This window comes from Molossus molossus, unplaced genomic scaffold, assembly GCF_014108415.1.
Source record: "Molossus molossus isolate mMolMol1 unplaced genomic scaffold, mMolMol1.p scaffold_m16_p_22, whole genome shotgun sequence".
Taxonomy (NCBI): Eukaryota; Metazoa; Chordata; class Mammalia; order Chiroptera; family Molossidae; genus Molossus; species Molossus molossus.
In genome coordinates this window covers 35,767,645-35,782,154 of record NW_023425358.1, presented here as the reverse complement: position 1 = coordinate 35,782,154, position 14,510 = coordinate 35,767,645, and the positions used below count along the sequence as shown (strand labels likewise).

Genomic DNA, 14,510 nt, shown 5'->3' with positions numbered 1-14,510 from the left:
TCGATCCCCAGTGGGGAGCGTGCAGGAGGCAGCCCATCGATGTTTCTCTCTCACATCAATGTTTCTATCTCTCCCTAAAAAAAAAATCAATAAAAACCTATTTTTAAAAAATCCATTAGTACAAGCCCCTCCCTCTCCCCAGTCTGGACGGGCAGCACGTCTGCGGAGGCTCTGGTCGCCGACTCGCGCTGCCAGCCACGTGCACCGCTGGCCACGTGCAGGTGCGCTCCTGGGGCTCCGGAATCAGCAGTCCGCTCCCAGATCCAAGGCCCCAGGGTCTGCTGTCTTGAGCAACCTCTTGGCACTCGTCAACAACCCCTTCTCAAACTCGTCTTCCGTGATTTTGCCTTTTTTAAGCTTCTTCAAGAGCCTCGTGTCATTAAGAAGTTCCTCCATGTCCTCGTCGTCAATGTCGGAACCCTGAATGCAGAAGAGACCACAAACCCCTGAATTTCTCAGCAACAGAGTTCCGGGTGAAACCAGCAACCTTTAATAAGGAACAACATGCTCTCAGATCAGCTCCACAAACAGTGAGCCCCCTACTCCCCGTCACCAACATAACAGAAGCGTGGGCACCCCATGCAATTCCTACTAGAAGATGCTATTTCAACGGCACTGGTTCAGAATCCTAAGGTGGATACGGAAACAATGAAACAGCAAGCTTTACCTCTTCCTTTTTTCTCTTTTTATTCTTTTTCTTCTTTTCCTTTTTGGCCTTCTGCTTCGACCAAGCTTTATTTTTTATGAATTTTCTCCTCCCTTCATTTTCTGTTTTCTCATTTCTCTGTTGCTCCAGCAGTTTCTGCCTCTGCTTCTCTCTGACTTTATCTCTGAATGGGATGGTGTCTGTGTCGACGTCCACGGGCACAAAGTCCGGGAACTGCCTTCCCCTCAGTTCCGGCATCCTGGGCATCTTCAGCAGGGCGAAGCCGCGAGCCAGCGCGGCGAAATCCAGATCTGGCCAGACCAAAACGCCAGAGTGAGCTCGTCCAGAAGAGGGTTCCAACGGCCCGTGGAGGATTCCCAGCAAGATCGTTTCTAACCCAGTGACCTAGTGGAGCCATTGCAGTCGATAAAATGGCTACAGTCGATAAAAAGGAATTCTCAGCTGCCAGTTTGCTGTGTCTACTAAACCCTAGGGAGAAGGCTGCCTGTCAAATGTTCAGAGAATGGCACCCGACACGCCCGACACGCCCATGAGACAAAGCTCCACCCTGCAGCACCTGTGGCAGCGGACGCTCTCCAGGCGGAGACGAAGCCCACTCACCCTTCAGTCTGAAGATGAGGCTGCACTCGTGCTTCGCGTAGGCCTGCACGTGCGACACGAAGGCCCGCATGCCCTTCTCGAACACGGCCCTGTCGGCCAGCGCCATGGCCCTGAGCTTCGGAAGGAGGTCCGCCGTGTTCCTCTGGGGCCTCATCTCCTGCAGGGGGCACTGCACAGACCGTCCTCACTCTCTGTCCCCGAGGCTCCCCCCCAGTCAGGGCCAGTACAACCAAAGGCAAAACAACTCATCTGAATCTCAGACGAGAGGCCGTGAAGCCCAAATCCAAACCAAGTGTTTTCTTGGTCCAAAAGTATTTTAAAGTTTTGAAAGGAAATTTTTAAATTAGATTTTACATAATAATCCTGACTTTTGGTTGAAACATATAGTAATACCAGGCCCACATTCCCACCAGTGACACGAGGCGGGGGCTGGGCCGTGGCTGCCACCCTCGAGGCTGGTGTCTCCACACCAGGTTCCTGCACTACATCACCAGCCTGACCCTGTGAGTCTGCAACCCCCAATCTAAGTTCCCCACCACTTGCTGGAAACTTCTGCAACTACCCCGGCCTCAGGCATTCTGTGTGAGAGAAGACAGCTTACTTTCTGGTTGATGGCAAGGAAATTGACGTAGGACTCTTCCATGGGAAGGAGGAACACCAGCGCGCTGCCCTCACGGCCGATGCGGGCTGTGCGGCCACAGCGATGCACGAAGGCACTGTGAACACGGGACGGGGACGTGAGACCGCGTGACAGCGGCCGAGCACAGCACAGGCCTGGGGCTGCCTGACTGCCACTCGGGCCCTGCTCTGCACCTGCCTAGTGTGGAAACGGAAGAGTTAGCGATTAAGTACACATTGCAAGCCAGGCAGGATTCCGTAAGACACTTAACGTGAACTATAGTGTGTAAATAGTTGGCACAGGCTGGACGTAGTCCTAGAAGGAAATCTGGCAAACGAACAACACACAAAAGAAGGGAGAGATGACCTGGAAGCCTCCCTCCCAGAAGTAACACTACTATTGCTCAGCTTATATTTATAGTCATCTTCTGATGTTTGGGAGCATTTACTGCTAATATATACTTGTTCTGGGAGAAAACTGAAATTTCCTATATGGGGTTACGCACACTGTTTTTCTTTTCTAAACTTCTTTTTTTTTTTTCAATCCTCACCTGAAGATATTTTTACATTTATTTTCAGACAGAGTGGGAGAAAGAGAGACAGAGAAACATCGATGTGAGAGAGACACATCAATCGGTTGCCACCTGCACGGCCCCAACCAGGGCTGGGGACAAACCTCAACCGAGGTACAAGCCCCTAATAGGAATCGAACCCGGGACTCTAGTCCGCAAGCCAAGGCTCTAACCGCTGAGCCAAACCAACCAGGGCTCACATCAATGTTTCTCTCTCTCTCTCTCTCCCCCAATCTGAAGATAAAATGGGGGAAAAAAGAACCCCTGAGTGATTAAGAAAAAGCATTTGAAAAGGACTGAAAATGCTGTGTAACATGGTAGCACTACCACCAAAGCAGTGATTCAGCCCCTCGCCTGCGGCTGCCATCTAAACGCCTGCCACATCATCTTGTTCATCTCCCTAGAGACTCCGACGTCTAGGCCGGACGCCCAGACAGCGGGCAGCGCTCTTTCACGCGGTACCTTGCGTTGCTGGGGGGATCGTACTGCAAAACCCAGTTCACTTCGGGGATGTCAATGCCGCGGGCCATCACGTCGGTGCACACGAGAATCCCGCTACAAAGCAGAGCACAGCACAGTGAGCGGCGGCTGCGGCTGCATTGCGTCACAGCCTGGGCCTATCTCCGCCGGCAACAGCGACAGGCTCGAGTCCCTCCGGGGCAAACCGTTAGTGAGAACGTTTTTGCTGGCTCTCCCTGCTAAGAGTCGAGGACTTGGAAACTCCCTGTGACCACAGGAGGTGGGTGGAGACAGTGAAAGGGTCATTGGAATTGGTCCATTTCCACTTGAGAAAAGAAACTACAGAGGGGCTAAGCCTTTACAGCCATTTAAAAAAAAAAAAAAAAGCAAGAGCAACTTTCTGTGGCTGACTGAGGTGTAACCATCAGTTTCATCACTTGGACCAAATGTGTGTTTTTAACGTGGCCAGGATGCTCCATGATTAAGAAAAACAAAAAAGGGAAGCATTTGAGATTGTGTTCCTGGCATGTCATCAGTTTGGCTCAAATAAACTCTTACAAAAACTTTCTAAAGAAGAAAGAAAAAATGAAAGAAAAACAGGAAAGTCTCATTTATATGCACAAACAGCACGAAGTCACGGTCACCGAGGCACCAGTGCCCTCTGTGTAGTCACCTGCTGACACCTGCAAGCTGCATGTAATGGGCAGCTCCTAACCACTCCACACACCCACTCGCCGTTACCCCAACCCCCCTGGCCAGGCCTGGCCAGACACCGGGGAATCCGGGAGTGAACAGGGCACACGGGTTACTGTTCTCACTCACGGAGCTCAAAACCTTGCGGGGAAGTCCACAGGCGCCAAGGGAAATGGAATGAATAGGGCCAGGACAGAGGGACAGGCTGGGCATCTGCACAGAGGGCGTGGTAACTGGGGGAGAAGAGGAGGGGCTCCCGCAGGAAGAGAAGCCCGCAAAGCGTGAGAGGCGGGGGCGCGCAGGTGCGCGGCAGCTGGGGGCCCACCTCTGCAGCCGCCGGAAGCCCGTGAAGATCTTGTTGCGCTTGTACTTCATCTTGCCGTGGATGCACAGGATCTCCACGCCCTTCACCAGCGCCTCCAGGGCCTTCCCGTAGTACTCCACGCAGGCGCAGGTGCTGCGAGAGGGACGGGCTCAGGCCTGCAGCGGGGGAGGGAGCCCCAGCACCAGACCAGTGATGAGCCAGCCCCGGGAGAAGGCAGGGGCTGAGTACACAGCTAAGCTCTTCATCCCGAACTCTCTGCCCACAGACTCCCTTAAACATGGGCCAGAGCCAAGGTCTGGTCCCGCTCCAGGGCTCCCCGCACCGCACTGGGCTGCGGATTCCCAGCGGGGCTCTCTTGTCACTTAGTACCTGCGTCTCACACACCTGATACACGACTGCCTCACCGTTTCCACCACGAGTCACATGAGCACGGGAGAAAGCAGTGAGACCCTGAAGCAATCAGGTGCCTCCTGGAGTCAATTCAGTGAGTTTGGACCGGAAGGGGAAACATCAGAACACCTCCCACCCAGGCAAGCAGTTTGGTGAAATCTTTGATTCATGCATGTATGTCTGTGTACCAGGTTCTATTTCTTAACTGTGGGTCGATATAGCTAATGCATTTTATTGGTGGAATGACAGGTGGAAAAGAAAAATCTGTGGGTATTGCCAGAAAAACCACTTCCACAGTTCAATTTGGAGGAGAAACGCCCAGAGAACGCAGAGCTGTTCCTTCCTGTCTGCGTTCTGACGGCAGCACGGACCCCACGTTGCAGACACTGGGCTAGCTGGCCCAGCGCCATGCTGACAGCCTCCTCCACCTCCCTCGCTACAGACGCTGGGACAGATGGCGGCAGTCACCCTCTCCCCTCTCTGCAGGAGGGCTGTGGATGGCCCACCCCTGGCCCACAGCTGGGAAGCCGTCAGGGAGGAGAGGATGTTGAGAGAGCTTCCTGTCTCCTGACTGAAGGGACGGAGGGAGCTCACTGCCCTTCCCCTCCGTGACTTTCCTCCTCTCTCGGCTGTCAGTGCAGACGGGACGGGCATGACAGCAATCACCGTGAAGCTACACGGTAACACACAGAAAGGAGAGGCCATCACCACCCGACCCGACGTTGCTGAGACACGGGGCAGTGTCGGGACCTGCCTACGTCGGGACTTCTTTTTACAGGAGTTGGGTTTTCAGTTATCTGCACCCAAACACGTTCCTAACTGAGAACATCCCAACTGAGAGGACTCCAAACCTGAGGCCCACGTGCACCTGCATGTCTGGGTGCGGCGGAACCCCAGCCCACCAAAGCCCAGGAGCCTTACCTGAAGAAGACCAGGTGCTTCTCCTGCTTATGATTGCGAAGAAAATGTACCAGCTGATTAAACTTCTCATCTGCCTTACACACCTACATGGAAAGGAAGATAAATAAAATAAAATAAAATAAAAACAAATGTACAGACAATAATAATTCACAAAATCTACTGGGCCTAGGACTGGACCCCAGGGTCCAGGTGACATAAGAGCTCCCAGCAGACAGGTGCATGGCCAAGTGCAGAGCCACTGTTCCAAGGGCAACACAGGTTCCCAGAAGGGATGCCTGTCATCTGAGAGACCTCCATGGAGACAGACAGATGCCGGTCTCACTCCATAACGCAGCCGACTGCTCTATGCAGGCCCCCGACCTGGGGAAATGTACAGCCACATGAGTGCACTGCCCCGTCTTTACCAAACCCAAACTCCCAGGTTGGAATTTCTTCTCAGGCGCTCGGACCCCCAGGCGCAGTCCTTACATGAAGGCACCCCAGCAGCCACGGCGACATTCCAAGAGAGTGTCTGCTAGTGCCCTGTGCACTGAGCACGGCCTGGACCCTCACCGTACTAACACCCTCATCCTCGCAACAACTCCACGAGTGGGCCCTGCCTGAGCCCGTTTGACAGGTGAGGGCGTCTGGTCCCATTAGAAAGGGACAGCGGCAAGACGCGCACCACACTCTGTGCTAAGCTGCACACGGAGCCTCTCCCGGCCCAGGAAAAGCCGGCCTCCTGACTGCCAGCCCCGCCCCGGGCAGAGGCGTCGATGCCAAGCCCAGCTCCCACCTAGCCTGAGCCTGTGTGGTCTCGACCACATTCTCCATGCAGCTGCCCTGGAGGTGGTGTCTGATTTGCAAACTCGTTCTACCTCCAGTCCTGCCATGAGCTGACTCAAAGGACTGTGGTCGCCCTCACAGTCCACAGCAGCAGGGACCCCGAACTGGAAACAGCCCACACCCCTGTGAACACGAGCCTCGTTCACAAGCTGAGGAGCCCTCTTGGCTGAAAGAGGGGCCTGTCCCTGGCTGATTTAGACACACCTTAGCACGCAGTGGCACTGGCTCGTGGGTGCTCCCAGCTGTCACCTGGATGGCCCAGCGATGGGAGAGAATGGAAGGGTGGGCTCATTCCCAAAAGCCCTCCCGCTGCCTGGGGAGGAAACTATAGGATCCCGCACCTAGGATTTACTGCTGCAAGTCCAACTTCTCCCAGCTGCAGATCAAAACTATAAAACATTTAGGTTGCAAAGCAGCAGAGCAGTCACCCAGTGGTCTCCTTCAGAGCCAGTCTACCACTTGATTGCTAGGCTGGCACCCAGCACACCCCACCACGTGTAATAAAACATGTGACCACTTGGGGGCAGGAGGTGCATACACACTGTCCTTGGAGACTATGGTTAACATACATGTATGCCCACGTTAACCTGGCCCCTCATTCAACAGGTGTAGCCCCTTCATCACTTGTCTTGCTCTGTTTCGAATGCATTTTGAAATATACCAAGGGTATCATTTTATAGACTTACTTTCCTAAAAAATGCAAGTTAATTCCAAGAACGTTAATTATTAATGTTTGCTTGTTTGGTCAAATTCTCAGCTAACATGCATTCGTGAGAACCTGTACCATACTGATAAAATATACAAATAGGAAGGTTAAAAAAAAATTTAAGAAATCATTTTTCAAGTAGGTAAAAACAAAAAAACCTACTAAATTGCTAAGACATTACAGTCGACCATTTGAAAGGGAAGACAGACTTCCCCTTTTCTGCACCGTAACATTTTTAGTAGTTTCCATTCTATTCCATAATTTAGTCTTCTAAAAGAACCGCCCAGAATTCTTCAAGAACAAGATGAAGACTATGAATAAAACAGATAAACAAGTAAAAGCTAAGGGAATAAGAGGCCGATCCAGTGCTCTCTCCGGGTCAGCCTGTCCCTGGTTTTCCCACTGCCCTTCAACTCCTCTCTAAGGTGAAAGAGACGAAGTTGACTGAAAAACCCAGTAACTTGTCCAGCCAGTGTGGCTCAGTGGCTGGGCGTCGACCCATGCACAGTTCGATTCGTGGTCAGGACACATGCCCAGTATGTGGGCCCGATCCCCAGTGGGGGGCATGCAGGAGGCGGCCAGTCGATGTTCTATCTCTCTCTCCCTCTCCCTTCTTCCTCTCTCTCTAAAATCTATAAAGGGGGAAAAAAATCCAGTAACTTCTCACACAGTGACCTCATTAAACAAAACAAAACAAAAAAGGAAAAATAGAACTAAGCTTACCTAAAGCAGTTCAAGTAAAAAAAGTTACATCTCTTCAGTCCATTGCTTTAGCCTGGAACACGTTTTATTTCTTGCTGCTTTCCTGAGATGGAACTGGCAGATAAAAGTTGCACATATCTAAGGTGTACAACTTGATAATCTGATACATGTTCAGGATGAACGTGAAACAATGCTACAATCACGGTAACTAAGACACCTATCATGTCACATGGTTACCTTCTACCCACTTAGCAAATGTCAGGGCCACAGTACAGCCCTGTCATCGCTGCACTGACGTGCAGGAACAAGCAAGAGCATCAGGCAAGCGCTCACCATGTAGTGGTTCTCCAGGCGCGAGGGGGTCTTCTGGGTGCTGCTGGCGGCCACGCCCTTCTCCTTCACCGAGATGCGCACGGGGTTCCGGAGGCCTGCCCGCACCAGGTTCTCCACCTCCTGCGTCTGAGTGGCGGAGAAAAGGCCCGTTCTCCTCTGCTTGGGCAAAAACTCCAGGATGGTGTTTATGCTGAAAAAAAAAAAGTATAAACTGAACCCATAATTTATCAGCATAATCAACAAATATTGCATTATGATACTAAACAGGTCTTGAAAAAGACGAAATATTTAAGGTAGATGTTACTGAGAGGTGAGATTATGGGTGACTTTTATTTCTTTTCTACATTCTCATTTTCCCACAGTTTCTCCAATATCAGCACAAAATTATACTTTCATGATGTGAGACAATTCAAAGAAGAGAGTGAATACAGTATATGACTTTTTGAGACTAAAAACCACTGAACTGTCCACTTTATTTTTTTTTCTTTATTGATTTGAGAGAGAGGAAGGAAGAGGGAGAGAGAGATAGAAACATTGATGAGACAGAACATCAAATGGCCGCCTCCTGCATGCCCCACACTGGGGATTGGGGCACAACCTGGGCACGTGCCCTGACCAGGAATCAAACTGGCGACCTCACCCTGGCCAGTTTGGCTCAGCGGTTAGAGCGTCGGCCTGCGGTCTGGAGAGACCCAAGTTCGGTTCCCGCTAAGGGCACGTACCTCGGTTGCAGTTTGTCCCCGGCCCTGGTTGGTCGCGCGGGTGGCAGCCACTCGATGTGTTCCTTTCACATCGATGTTTCTCTCTCTCTCTCTGTTCCTCTCTCTCTCCCACTCTACCTGAACAAAAAAAATGGAAAAATGTCCTCGGGTGAGGATAAAAAAAAACAAAAAACAAACTGGCGACCTCTTGGTGCAGGGGTCAATGCTCAACTACTGAGCCACAGCAGCCAGGCAAACTGTACACTTTAAATGGGTGAATTGCACAATATATGAATTAAATCCCAATAAAGCTGTTTACTAAAACACACACACACACACACATACACACACATTTTAAAAGAAACCATGAAGCCCTGGCAGGTTTGGCTCAGTGGTTAAAGCGTCAGCCTGCTGTCCAGAGAGACCCGGGTTCGGTTCCAGCTAAGGGCACGTACCTCGGTTGCAGTTTGTCCCTGGCCCTGGTTGGGTCGTGCGGGTGGCAGCCACTTGATGTGCCCCTTTCACGTCGATGTTTCTCTCTCTCTCTCTTCCTCTGTCTCCCTCCCGCTCTATCTGAACAAAAAATGGAGGAGTGTCCTTGGGTGAGGATGAAAAAAAAAAAACAGAAACCATGAAGGAAAATGCATCTTAAGAAGAGGAATTTATTTATTTTTAACATGTTATTGATCTTTTTTTAGAAAGAGAGGAAGAGAGAGAGAGAAGCATCGACATGAGAAAGACACAGCGACTGGCTGCCTCCTACGTGCCCCCCACTGGGGATTGAGCCTGCAACCTGCGCATGTGCCCTGATGGGGAATCGAACCCAGATCTCTCAGTCCACGGGACAATGCTCCATCCACTGCGCCCCACCGGCTGGGCAAGCAGCAGTGGAATTTAAATTGTGAGGTAGGCTGTGAAGGCTAACAGCCTGATGAAGTGAATCCACGTGTGGCTGCAGAAGAGTGAGCCACGAGGTGACAATTCCACTGTGCTCCCTTTTTCACGTCCAGTATCACTCAGAGCCAGTCGAGTCCAAGTCCCAGTACCTGGCCTCAAACCCCATGTCCAGAAGTCTGTCTGCTTCGTCCAGCACCAGAACATCGAGGGACCTCACACAGCTGGCCAGGTCCAGGCCCTCGGCCTTCCTCTGGAACATGTCCTCCAGGCGGCCAGGGGTCGCCACGATGATGTTCCCACTTGGAAGACAAAGTGGATGTTTACCGCACGCTCTGATCTTGAGGGTACTTGTGACTCCAAATACCAAGTTTGTAACCATCCCCCAGAAAGTTCACCGAGATCCCGTGGGGAGAAAGGAGGGGTGAGGCCACTGGAAGAGAGCCCAGAGGGACAAGAGCAGGCCTGAGCCCCATACAGTCACCTGGGGACAGTTGGGGGACCACACCCCAAGCCCCCCTTCTCCTGCAGGGGTAAGGCCCCAGGAGGGGAGCGTTCATGGGGGCTGAAGGGAAGAAGCCAGAGAGCAAAGTGGCAGATTGGCCTAGAAAAAAAACCTTTTAGGGATGGGGCAGTTGCTGAATGGGGAGCAAACTCACCCGTGTTCCTTAAACCTCGCGACATCATCTCCAGGGTTCCTGCCTCCGATCCAGAGAATCTGGCTAAAACAAGGAACTGTCCTTGAGCAGGCCAGGCAACATCACAGCCCGTAGTTAACAGGGCCACTGCGTCCCATTTACCTGAACTGCGGGAAGGGCTTCGTGAAATGCGACAGGACCTCCTCTATCTGAACAGCCAGCTCTCGGGTGGGTGTGATGATTATGGCTCCAACCTGCCCAGGTGGGGGGAAGGGACATGATGAGCATGCATGGGGCCTGCAAGCAGATCACATGTGCCCCGGGCCCTCCACTCCCCTCCCCTCCTGGGCTTGCTCGGCAGCCTCCAGTCACTGTACACATCAACTACTTTGACTCAGTCAGTTCTCCTCATTCACGGCGGCTCCGTTCCTCGAGTGCCACAAACCCTGAATTAGCCCATACGGAACCAGTGCTCTTAGCGGTGAGGTTCCTGCAAGTCTCTGGTCCCATTTTCATCAACCAATCAATGTAGAAGCTTGATTTACGTTTCTGTTTAAAGACATCTATTTAATGTGTATTATTAATTTGTTGACATTGAGCTTGGCCAACAGCACCATCGCTCACACCTGAACGAAGCTTATGGAACACATTTTCTCCGTAAGGCACGTCACAGCCTTTCTGCACTCAGCGACACTGGACAGCGCTTTGGCACTAGGCCTGGGGCCATTTTAACAGTGAAGTCATCAAAAAAAGTACAAATGTCACCTTGTCAAACCCCTCGGGGGACAGACACAGGCCGTTCTGCACAAGCCCAGGGAGAAGCATGAGCACGGTGGGTGCTGGTTTGGGGAGCTACGAATACATTTCCCTAACAGTCCAATCACAGGTGCAGAGTCGGCGACTAATGAGACTAGACTTGATTTTTATTTGTTTTTTGAACTTCTGCCCAGCTTCCCAGTGAACCGAGAACTCTCCGACGACTCGGCGAAGATGAAGCACTGTTCTCTCCTCACCTGTCTCTTTTTCAGCTTCTCTTCCCTTCTCAGAAGGATCTCCAGGATGGGGATGACAAAAGCAAGCGTTTTCCCACTACCTGTCACCTGCGGGGCGAGAGGCTTTGGTTGCTCTTCCTCTCGGCTCATTCCCGAGGGAGAACGGACAGGCTGCATGGGCACACGGGACTCACCGCTTCGGCAGCGACATCCTTGTTTCGCAGGAACAGAGGGATGGTTGCGGACTAGAGAGAGATGGCAAAGCACTGGTTAGGGAGTGCCAAGCCTCCACCATGGGCCAAAGCCCTAGCAAAGTACTGGTGGCCCCGCCCCAAAGCGGACTCTGAGCTGAGTCCCCACAAGGCACCTGCAGGGGCTGTGGCTCAAAGGTACCATGGCAACTGTGTCTGCACAGAGGTGGGCAGGGGACAGCGAGCTGAGCTGAGATTCGAGAATCCAGAATTCTCGTCCTGCGTCACCTACTTTTCCTATGGGAACCAGGAAGGGTTTGAAGTTGGACACTGAGTGCAACTCTCATATCAGAGCACAACGATGCCAATAAACCCTCTCATTTTAAACACTGCACAAGGCCCCCAGCGGTTACAACAAGTCCGGCCCTTTCGTTCTACCCACCTGAAACCTGGGTCTGGAAATGAACTTCAGTGGCTAAGCCTGAAGCCGACTCTGTTCCTGGCTTCAAGGTTTCCCCTCCAGGACCCCATCCCTTGCTCCCCAAAGCCTGAGCTCACTCCAGCACAGCACATTAGACTTTTCTAACTGTCTCTGAACAAATGGTTCTGAACTGGGTGATTTCTGTCCCCCAGGAACATCTGGAAATGCCCAGAGACACTTCGGTCGTCAAAAGCCCTGCCCGGCCAGTGTGGCGCACTGGTTGTGTCGACCCATGCCCCAGGAGGTCCCCAGTTTGATTCCTGGTCAGGGCACATGCCCAGGTTGTGGGCCCGATCCCTAGAGGGGGCATGCAGGAGGCGGCCAGTAGATGTTCTCTCTCATCGATGTTTCTCTCTCTCTCTAAGATCAATAAAAAAAAAAATTAAAAACAAAAAAACTAACGAGACAGTTTCTATTCTCTTTACCATACGAACCGTTTGAAATCCACTGTGCATTTTGCACTCAGGGCACATCTCAGCTGGAGCTCACCAGAGCTCCAGGTCATTTCCAGACACAACCACGTGTCTAGTGACAGCCCTAGTGGATGACAGACCTAGACTATCAGCTCTGATAGCGAGATGGGATCTTGTTGTCTCTACATTCCCAGGCGTGGATAACAACACCCCCAAGCTTTATCTCCAGCCCTGTTTCCTCCACATCTTTCCTGAGGATCAGATGGACACCCCAACACTGCAAAAACAGAACTGTCTGGTATTTCCCCCTGAAGGGTGTTACCCTACCAGCCTTCGTCTCGGTAAATGGTACCACCATCTGTCCAGGCTCCTGCGGCTCCAGCCACAAAGGCCTCCTTTCTGTTCCTCCAAGCCCGTTTCCTGCCCCAGGGCATTTGCACTGGCTCTTCTCTGTGCTGGAATCCACACCCACCCCCCAGTCATCCCACAGCCAGCTCCTTCTCCGCCGTTCAGGTGTCAGCTCCGTGACACGTCCTCAGAGCGGCCTAACACCCTATCCTGGTCCCTTTCTCCTTGCTACCCATCGCATGAGACTGTCTTAGTTCCTCCGTAATACCTATTAGCAGTCAAAACTATCGTGTTCCTTTACTCCTGCATTAGAACATAAAACCCGTGCGTGGGGACCAACAGGGCCAAATCCCCAGAGCTTGGAAAAGGAGTCCCTGATTATGTCCTCGATAAGTTTGTTAGAGCCCTGGCCGGTTTGGCTCAGCGGTTAGAGCGTCGGCCTGCGGTCCTGAGAGACCCGGGTTCGGTTCCCGCTAAGGGCGCGTACCTCGGTTGCAGTTTGTCCCCGGCCCTGGTTGGTCGTGCGGGTGGCAGCCACTCGATGTGTCCCTTCACATCGATGTTTCTCTCTCTCTCTCCCTTCCTCTCTCTCCCTCCCACTCTACCTGAACAAAAAATGGAAAAATGTCCTCGGGTGAGGATAAAAAAAAAAAAAAAGAAGTTTGTTAGAGAAAGGCACTGGGCCAGGACACTTCCCTTAGCCCACACAGTAACGACGACACCAGCAGGCAGCATTTCCCGAGCAGCTCCCGCAACCCTGGGAAGCAGGCAATGTCGCCGGCGTCATCGCACAGAGAAGGGGGCTGAGGCACAGGCAGGGGAGCCGTTTGCCCCACGTCTGACAGCTCGAGGGGCACGCAGGTCCCGGCACCCCCAAGCGGGGGTAGGCAGGGCTGTGGCGTCACCCAGCCTGGGCGGCCTGAAGCCGCGGCCTGAAGACCCCAGGCTGTGCGTCCTAACGCCGCCCCGACCGGCCCGGCGCCCGCTTGCCCCTCCGCCCGGCCGCGCCGCTACCTGCACCGGCGTCATGGACGGGAAACCCAGCTCCCGCAGCGCGCCCAGCACCCGGGGGTGCAGCGGCACCGGCAGCGACTCCCACGACCCCTCCGTTACGTGCTCCATAGCGCGCGCCGCCGCCGCCGCCTGGGCGACTCAGAGCGCCTCCAGCGAGCACTTCCGCTTCCGGCCGCCGAGGGCCGTCCGGGAACCGTGCCCCTCGCGCTGAGTTCCGGGGGCGGGGAAGGTGCCCCCGCGGCAGGTGAGTGGGAAGCGGACGGCGGGAGGGTGAGAGCAGGCGGCGGGGGCCTGGCGGGACTCGTGCCCCGCGCCCTGCGCAGCCGCCGTGGCTCCGGGCCGCTCCACGCCGAGAGGCCGTTCGGCCGGCCGGATTGTGCCCGGCCCTCTCACTTCTGCCGCCAATGGGAGGCACCTGGCAGCACAACGCCACGTGCTGGCCGAAGGACGGGCGGGCCGGAGTGGACCGAAAGGGCCCCCAGCCCCGGAGCCCCAGATGAACAATAATGCAAAATAGGGTTGATGGCGGGGATCCGATGCCTGGCACATAATAAAGCTGGTTTACTTCCGAGAAAGTTACAGCCAGTCCTGAAGAACAGCGTCCTCGTTCTGTTCGCCACGGGCGTGGGCCATTCGTTTGTCGCACGCGTTCCTCCGGCAAGCTGGTGCTGGGCCCCGAGCGCACACCCTCGCCAGCCATGCGCATGGCTTTTCGGAGATCTCAGTGATGCCTTCTCTCCGAATTACTGAACCGCATACTATCAATATAATTTACATACTCGCTTCATCCCCCCCCACTAGAAGGGAAATCCCACGACAGGGGATTCTCCTTATCCGAGGGGCTACTCTAGCTGTACACAGTATTGGGGGATGAATCCATAGAAATAGTACTCAGGCAGACTCCACTATCTCAACCTAAAGAAGGGAAAATAAAAGCCCAAAGCAACACGTTTCCTGAAATGTTGATCACATCCTCAAAGCACCAAAGACAACTTTGATATAGTGGGACTTCCGGACAGCTCTGAAA

General features: G+C 53.2%; 1 protein-coding gene across 1 annotated transcript; it reads right to left on the bottom strand.

The window, feature by feature from the left end:
* Positions 1–95: 95 nt before the first annotated feature.
* On the bottom strand, positions 96–13,603 carry DDX55 (DEAD-box helicase 55). Its single transcript, XM_036277141.1, has 14 exons — positions 13,484–13,603; positions 11,231–11,281; positions 11,058–11,144; positions 10,207–10,298; positions 10,066–10,128; positions 9,559–9,708; positions 7,812–8,001; positions 5,246–5,328; positions 3,935–4,066; positions 2,920–3,012; positions 1,869–1,983; positions 1,268–1,436; positions 668–957; positions 96–420 (listed from the first exon to the last, which is right to left on the bottom strand). The coding sequence occupies exons 1-14, from the start codon at positions 13,589–13,591 to the stop codon at positions 244–246; spliced, it is 1,800 nt and encodes a 599-aa protein (XP_036133034.1). The 5' UTR covers positions 13,592–13,603; the 3' UTR covers positions 96–243.
* Between the last annotated feature and the right edge of the window lie 907 nt (positions 13,604–14,510).

Coding starts and splice junctions, on each gene's coding strand:
- DDX55 (XM_036277141.1), bottom strand. CDS start 13,591: ATGGAGCACGTAACGGAGGGGTCGTGGGAGTCGCTGCCGGTGCCGCTG. Junction 4,067..5,245: donor AAGCACCTGGTCTTCTTCAG/GTAAGGCTCCTG, acceptor TCCCTCTCGCAG/CACCTGCGCCTGCGTGGAGT. Junction 958..1,267: donor CCTCATCTTCAGACTGAAGG/GTGAGTGGGCTT, acceptor TGGTCTGGCCAG/ATCTGGATTTCGCCGCGCTG.